Below are 7,950 nucleotides of genomic sequence, written 5' to 3' on the forward strand. Positions count from 1 at the left end.
TCTCCAGGCTGAACAATCCGAACTCTCTTAGTCTTTCCTAACAGGAGAGTTACCCCATCCTCCTAATCAACTTGGTGGCCCTTCTCTGGACCCGCTCCAAGGAGCCCGTTCTGCCGCACGACAGGTGAGGAAACTCACCACTGCACCAACAAGCGACAGATGAGTTACAGCCCCGGTATTTATTTCCCAGTCAAAGCCCTCGCTTAAAAAAAAAAAAAAAAAGGCAACAAGAAAACGACGTAACGGTGGCTGGAAACCACCTGCCGCCACCGAAGCTGGGAAAACAAAGCGAGCGCGTCCCGCCACCGCCTCAGCGGGCGCTGCCACCGCCCGCGGCGGGTGACAGCGCGGGGCTCCGCGCCGCCGCCACGGGAGCCGCCACGGCCCCCCCCCGGGGACGGGGGGGATAAAGAGAAGTCTCTCCGGCGCCGCACCGCGGAGCCATGCCCACCTTGAGCAGCTGCTGGTGGATGATCTGCTTCAGCTCCGAGGCTTTCTCCGGCGGCAGCGACATGGCGGAGCCGGCAGGGGAGGCAGCGCCAACCGCCTTCCAAGGGGCGCGGGCAGCGCTGCCACCGCCCCCTGGCGGGGACACGCGGGCGAGGCGTGCGGGCCCCGCTTCCTTCCTTCCTTCCTTCCCTCCGCTCTTCCCGGCCGGCATGTTCGTTCCCTGCGACCGCGGCGGGGGCTCCGCCGCCTCCGACTTTAAAGGCTTCACTCTGCTCATGGTGAGTCGCGTTTCTGCTCTAGCCCCGCGCCCGCCCTCAATGGGCTTGAAGGGTGGCTACCCCGACTCCTGGCGCTGAGGGCTCCACTCCTGTGGGGCAAGAGAGGAGGGGCTCGGGTCTCTCTCTGCCCTGCCCGGGGGTCATCCCTGGGTACTTGGCTCCGGGGTAAACGGAGAAGACTCTGGGCGAGCGGTGTGTGTAATCTGTGGGGTGTTGTGCCGAACAAAGGAGGGTTTGGAGGGCGCCTCTCCAGGGCTGTTTCCAGCAGAGATTGGCGCGGTCTCTTCCCTTCCCGTCAGCCTTTCCCTTCTCAGAACCCCGGGTTAGCCCCTGTCAAGATGTTACGTGCCGAGCTGCAGTAGCTATATACAGTTTTAGAGCAACAGCTGTATGCCACTGCGCTAAAAATTAACACGCCCTATGTGGTTTTGCAAGATATGTAGCACCCATGGGTTGCCACTGCAATAAAAGGTTGTGTTTTGTTTTGTTTGTTTGTTTGTTTCATTTAGGTGCGATGTATAAATGTTTGCAATGTAAAAAAAAAAAAATCCTTATTTTTGCTATATTTAAAACTGGGGTTTGGATTGTTGCAGGAGGTGTCTTTATCCCCTTATGTTAGGACGTCGATCTCGGGTAATGGTACCCGAGGTGACCATGTCTGTGTGAGGCGAGAGCTCCAGCACAGGCTGCGGTGGGACAAAACCCATCATTTCTCCTGCCTACATCATTTCTCTTCCTTTCCCGGGTTAGTGAAAGGTAACCTCATCGCTTCCCAATCCAGGGCTGCACAGCCTAGGATGACTGTGCAGGCTGCGCGGGAAGTCATTCCCGGTCAGCTGACACGCAGCAGGAAGTGCATCACTGCTGTTCTCTTCGTGTGGGAGAGACGGGGTTTTGGATACCAGCCGGGGTGCAGAGACACGCAAAGTGCTGCCGCGTCCTCCTTCACCTTCTGTCAGCATCAAATTCGGTGTCTTTCCGCAATGGGCAGCAGCAGCAATTCGTCGATTTGCTTATTAATTAGAGGAAAGAAACTGGAAGTTTTAATGTTGTCTTCCTGTAATAATTTCTTCGGAAGGACACAAACTCCTGAATTTCTCTTTCTGTGCCATCACATTGGGTGTATTAGATCAGTATCTGCCCCAATTGGTGATAACCCACGGCGCTGCCTGTGAAATTAATCCGAGGGGACCCTTAGCATTTTCATCCTTAAAAAAATGAAAAATTACCTACTCTTTGCCATCTGAGATTTAGAGGTTTAATATGTAACATCAGCGTTACCATTGGGTGTCATGTGAGGTTTGCCAGTCTCACATCAGTCTCTTCAGTGGCTTTTATCTACTCTCTGTCCAAAAGAAGAAGGAAGGGCATTAGTTTTCAAGCCTTTGTTCAAATTTACACTGAGACAGGAGTATTCACAGAAGTGGCCAAGGGTTTTTTTTTGTGGGACAGGGACAAAATTCCATATTGCTAATCTGATAAGAAATAGTCACTTTTGTCAGAGCAGCCGCTTTTAGAAATCATGTTTGACCGGAACTGAAGCAGTTTTAACTTTCACTATTTGAAGAGCACCTTGTATCATCCGTAAAACACACTGTAATTTGGTAACTTCTGTTGCTTCAGCCAGCAGTGTCTGTGGGAAATGTTGGTCAGCTGGCAATAGATCTGGTGATTTCCACACTTGACATGACAAAAGTTGGTTACTTCTACACTGATTGCCTGGTGCCAATGGTTGGAAATAACCCTTATGCAACAGCAGAGGAAAACTCAACGGAGCTGAGTATAAATGCTGAAGGTGGGTATTGAATGCTGTACAAGGCGCTTAAGGTGCAAGAACATCACGTTTACTTTTTCTTCTTGTTGTTGCACTTTGCTGATGTGCTTCAATTAAGGTCAGTAATAACAACTGCAGTAACCTACAGGTAAGAACGTATTTACTTTTCACAGAGGAGACCGTACCTGTTGTTGTTTTGGAAAACCAATTTGACTTGTTTGAATTTCGACATTATTGCAGTGCAGCCAAAACTCTCTGTGGTGTTAATCAAAAGTAACATCAATTCTGCACATACTTAAAATAAACTGTTTGGATGCAAAATGAGTTTCTGGTGTGGAAGGATATTTATCTGCCCTCGTTCCTTTCTTCCTACCTACATTTGCCTTTTTCCCTATGCAGTGTTTTTTCCTCTCCCCCCCCTACAAATTCATAGTTTCTTTCCCTACATTGATCATCATATCTACTTCTTTTTTACCCTCTTAAATCACAGAAACCTCAGCATAATCTGCCAATCTTTGCAAAGCTGCAAAATAGATTATTGGAGTCATTACCTGTGGCAGATCTTCGTATATTTCTCTTCATTTAATCCTTTCAATTTAGTACAAGTGAAATAAAGTCCAGTGAAGACAATGCAAAAAATACATATTTTTAACATTGTGAATTGATAGTTGAAAGGTTTACTGTCCTGAGGTTTGTAAATTGGATAAATCTTGATATTTCTAAACCCAGATCTCTTTCTCGGTTTCTTCTTAACAAGGCTTAATTATTTCTTCTTGTAGTGTATTCGTTACCTTCAAAGAAACTCGTAGCCCTGCAGATCAGATCACCTTTTATAAAGGTACGTATGTTCATTGATTGTTCTTACTTCACTGTTTGGTTTGCATAGTTCTGTTGGCAAGTAGTTTAAGTGACCTAACAAAATTATTTTTCTACTTCATCCTAAAACACCTTCTGCAGTTGATATGATTTTACTGATCTCTGCATTCAGTGAGCTTTTGTTTTGTTTTTCCAAGCCCCACAACAGCCTATATGTGGTAGAAGATTTTAGTATAAATATCTTCTTAGTTACTAACAGTGTTGAAAATATGAAATTATCTGGGGTTTGTCTGGAGTGGAGTTTTTTGTTACATTTATTGGGTTTGTGTCTTCTTTGTAATAGCTTAATTTTTTTGTGTCAGGCCAATTAATTATTTCATAATTATTTCTATATTAATTTGAACTGCATTCATGATGAAAAAACAAAGAATTTAGAATTACTCATTAACTGGACAGTGCGTGCTATTTAAAATAAGCAGAATACGATGCCAGAAAAAAAATTTTATGGTGCAGTTTTTTTAGCCGTTCAAACTGTGGAAAAATACTCTGTGATCCTGCCATCCCATCTTACTCTAAGGCTTTTTCTGTTGGTATTAATGGCACTCAAAGTAAGTGGTACTGATGTTGTTAACATGGTCTAAATGATAATTTTTGTCATTCTATGTGTAGTTTTGATGAAGTGAACAACCAGGGCAGCTTTTAAAAAATATATCTGGGACTCAAGACTAAGTGGATATGAAGTAAAATTTACATCACTGCTAAACATTATATGTAACACCTTATATTGTTAAGGACATACTACATTTTCCACTTTCTTTTTTTTTTCCCTGTGTCTTTGCATGAAGAACAAGTACAGGCCATTCTGTGAAGCCTTGCTTTCTTGGGTGAAAGGCAGCAGATGTGCCAGAGTCGTCGTTCTGTCGAGCAGCCACGCGTACCAGCGCGACGATGAGCAGCTTCTGGGGTATGTCTGTGTCCTTAAAAGACCGAAATGGATGTTTCTGTTCTTTTTGACTGGCACGTTTCCCTCTGCTGAGTACTTTCGGCAGGGTGCTTTTGCTTGGCTGTGTACCTAGGTCATAGAATGCTTAGTATACTGTTAAAACTTGATGTTATACAGGATTATTTTATGCAGGTGTCTAAACTTTGTTAGTTACTGCTGTCGAAAGTGCTGATCAAGTAACAAGCTGTAAGCAAATTGCACTTGGCCTGCTCTGTCAGGCAACAGAGCCTCAGTTCAAATTTCTTGTGGCTGCAAGCAGTTCCAGGCATTATCTGCTGACATACAGGTCACAGATTAGATTTTTAACAGTTGATAATGATATTGGTTAGTTTCTTACCTCTTCATCATTATTCTGCATTTTCAAAGGTTTTCTTTAATACAGTAAGTTGTCATTTTATTTTTTTTTAAATAGGAAGTTATCAGTTATTATTTGTTGGGAAGCAACTGCAAGATTTAGACTATACGTATTTTTTTAAATATCACCTATTTAAAACCCAAGCATTTCTTGCTTATTGAGGGTATCATAATTGGTGACTTAACAGAAAACGAAATTAGCATTTTTGCAAAAGACCAGTTTTTATCCTCAGGCTGTATAAATGTGTAGGGCCTTAAAGGAGGTTTAGGTCTGTCCATGTCCCAGAAGTAGTAGTGGTAGTTGCATACAATTGCAGGATGGCCAGCTAACATGGAATGAAATGAGAGGGACCGATGGTTATTTGATGAGTTCTGAGTCGTACGTTGTGGTGATTTAACCCCCCTCACCTCCCTCAGCACCACAGAATAACTCCCTTGTAGGTGATTTACTAGTGTGAGCTTATTAAAAATGCTATATCATGGTGAAGTCCAGGTTTACCCCGACTTTAAATTAATCGCCTCCTATCTGAAGGAAGAAAAAGCACATTTTATTTGTAAATAATTTTAACAACCATATGCAGTTCTTCTGTTTATGTGCTTGTGTATTTGGTACTTGCCAGTTATTTGAGCCCCATAACAGTGGGTACCAGCTTAGTTCTGTTTGTGGCAGAAAGCTGAGTAATTTGTACTGTTTTGAGACCACAGACTTACCTTCTAACTTTGATTGGAGGAGGGAGGGAATGTCAGAGCAATTCCTCACTGCAAGTGTGAGGTCCTCAATGCTTGCAGCTTCTGTCTGCCACAAGTAATAACTTTGGTAATGTCTTTCCTTGTCAGACCAAAGGTATTCTTGATTTGTTTCTAGGACACCACTGCGCTACCTACTTACACCTGATCTTGAGAAAGCAGTTGGAGGCCTTATGCAGGAGCTAAACTGGAAAGAAATGGAAAAAGTAGCAGCTTATCCTGGAATAAGTGATACAGACAAAGTTCTGCATATTCCTGGAGGTGGCATCACAAAACTGTTGTTTACTGAGAGGTGAGTTGTCTAAAGATAAGCACAGAACGATATCAAAAGTCTTGTTTTTAGTACTTAGGTAGAATTGTCTCTTAAACTGGTGTGTTACAGGAAAGTTCCTCTTTTCATAGAACAGGATTTTGTAGAAATGGAACTTTTTCCAGGTCAAGCCCATAATTAAGAGGGGGAAAAAGAAGTGGGAATTCTGGATCAATAAGTTAGAATATGATAAAAATATAAGGAAATCAGCTTTATAGTTAAGTTCACAAATAATCTAGTACCTGATTTTATGCAAGCCACAGTTTGTTAATAGCAAAATTCCAAAAAAACCCAAACCTAAAATCACAAATAATTCTGAGCACTAAGAATAAGTTAAGATTTCAGGGCCAGCAAGCAACTAGATTTAAGGGTTTCATTGAAAGATGTGTGCATCAGAACTTGTGCTGAAAGCATGGGTGAGTTTTTAAAAATATTTTGGGTATTAATACTCACTATGGCACGACTGTGTAGTTTTGCAAAAGATGTTTGCTTTGTGTCAGGTGGAAAATTGGCTTTTATTTTTAATTATTATTTTGTACATCTGTCCACACTGGTGCATCCAACAGCACCAGAGTGACTGATACCATGCTAACCTATGTACTGACTTCAGTATGGAAACAATATACAAATGTAAAAATAAAAAGACCTGCCAGGACTTAAGGGGGAAAAAAAATCAAAAATAACAATCTTAATATCTTAATGAAAAAATGAGAGTACTGTGAGTAAAGTAGTGATATGCAGCCTGCAAAACTGCTGGTTTAAAGTACACAGAAAGGTAAGGAGTGATTCTATCAAAGGATCTGTATAAGTGCCCCACCAACACAAAGATGCAAACTAAGTATGTAAAAGAGGCCCTGAGTACTCTTGCAAGATGTAGAATTCCTGCCCTGCAAGTGAAAGAACAAATTCAAGACTAAGAAAAAGAGCATGAAATGTGAAAACACGCTCAAGGAAGTCTGGAGAGGAAAAAAAATCTGTCTATATATGCATACATTTTTACTTCTTGGATCTGTTTCTTAACAAGCCAAATGCATGTTGTTATTGCTCTTAATACATAAATATAATTGTTCTTGATCTAAAATAGAAATATAAATGCCTGCTCATTTTTGTTACAGCTGTTCAAAGGGAATTCAAATGGCAGTTCTTCTGAAATTTTGCTCAGAAGGGGACAACATCCCTGATGCATTTGTTCTTGTTAACTATCTCAATGAATGGCTCCAGCTGGTTAAAAGTGAAGTAAGTGCTGTTTGATCTAGAGTTCTTGCTTTTGTATTATATATCCATTATTTTCATTTTTCTTCAATACAGAACTTCAAAAATGTTACTCAGATGAATTTTAGCAAAGTTAAATATGTTTGGGTTAGGTTCGTTTTGGCTCTTGGTCATCAAGGATACACCAAATTAAATATATATTTTGATTACAATCTCACTGGGAACCTCCACACCTGAAGAACCAAACCTGAACACCAGTTCTTTTGTTTGATGGGTGTGGGGAAAGATTGTGTGAGGGTTTGATAGAGTTCTATCTTCCAGTGCCCTTCTCTAAAGCAACCCACCATGACACCGACGCCTATACCTGTGCCAGAGATAGAACTACATCATTAATACTCAAAACTTAAAAAAAATTATTCTGGTTTTGTTGCAGAGCAACAATTCCACAGATTGTTCTTCACAATGGAAGATACCAAGTTCTTGGCGCTTACTTTTTGGCAACGGTCTTCCACCCGCGCTCTTCTGATCAGTTCTGAACTCTCCTGTGAGTCACGTGGGTGGTCACAGATGTCCCTTGAGGTGGTGATTACATAGCAATTGCCAAGCAACAGCAGCTTGCTTTGTTGTCTGCATAAATGCTTTATTTAAGAAAAATTCCTTTTTGTGTGTGTGGGTAGCTGAAGAAATTAAGGTAACTTTCACAAATTGACCAAAGAAATATGTTTTGTACAGTTGTTTATTGAGTAACTTTGGTTGAAAGTTTTTTTCTAATAAAATATTTTTTAAGAAATATTTTTTTTCTTTGGTGAAGTGTTACTGCCATGGACAAGCCTGTGGCGCTCCTTCTTAATTCAGGTGAGAATCTGAGAGTGATGGGTAGGCATGGATTTTCTTATGAAGATAAAACCCTTCTCTTCCATGTCAGCTGTGGATCTTTTTTTCAAAACTTCCTGGTGATGTGAGTGAAGGTCAGAAGGTTTTGCTGCCTTTTCCCAGTACTGTTGTG

At 41.7% G+C, this 7,950-nt stretch overlaps 1 protein-coding gene across 1 annotated transcript; it reads left to right on the plus strand.

Moving 5' to 3' along the window:
- The first annotated feature begins 600 nt into the window (after positions 1-600).
- LOC114072965 (proteasome assembly chaperone 2-like) lies at positions 601-7,734 on the plus strand. Its single transcript, XM_027910774.1, has 7 exons — positions 601-728; positions 2,352-2,523; positions 3,282-3,340; positions 4,164-4,282; positions 5,541-5,714; positions 6,848-6,968; positions 7,378-7,734. The coding sequence occupies exons 1-7, from the start codon at positions 660-662 to the stop codon at positions 7,468-7,470; spliced, it is 807 nt and encodes a 268-aa protein (XP_027766575.1). The 5' UTR covers positions 601-659; the 3' UTR covers positions 7,471-7,734.
- The last annotated feature ends 216 nt before the right edge of the window (positions 7,735-7,950 follow it).

The sequence above is a fragment of the Empidonax traillii genome, unplaced genomic scaffold (assembly GCF_003031625.1).
Source record: "Empidonax traillii isolate 1590-97213 ecotype Southwest subspecies unplaced genomic scaffold, ASM303162v1 scaffold4677:size9342, whole genome shotgun sequence".
NCBI lineage: Eukaryota > Metazoa > Chordata > Aves > Passeriformes > Tyrannidae > Empidonax > Empidonax traillii.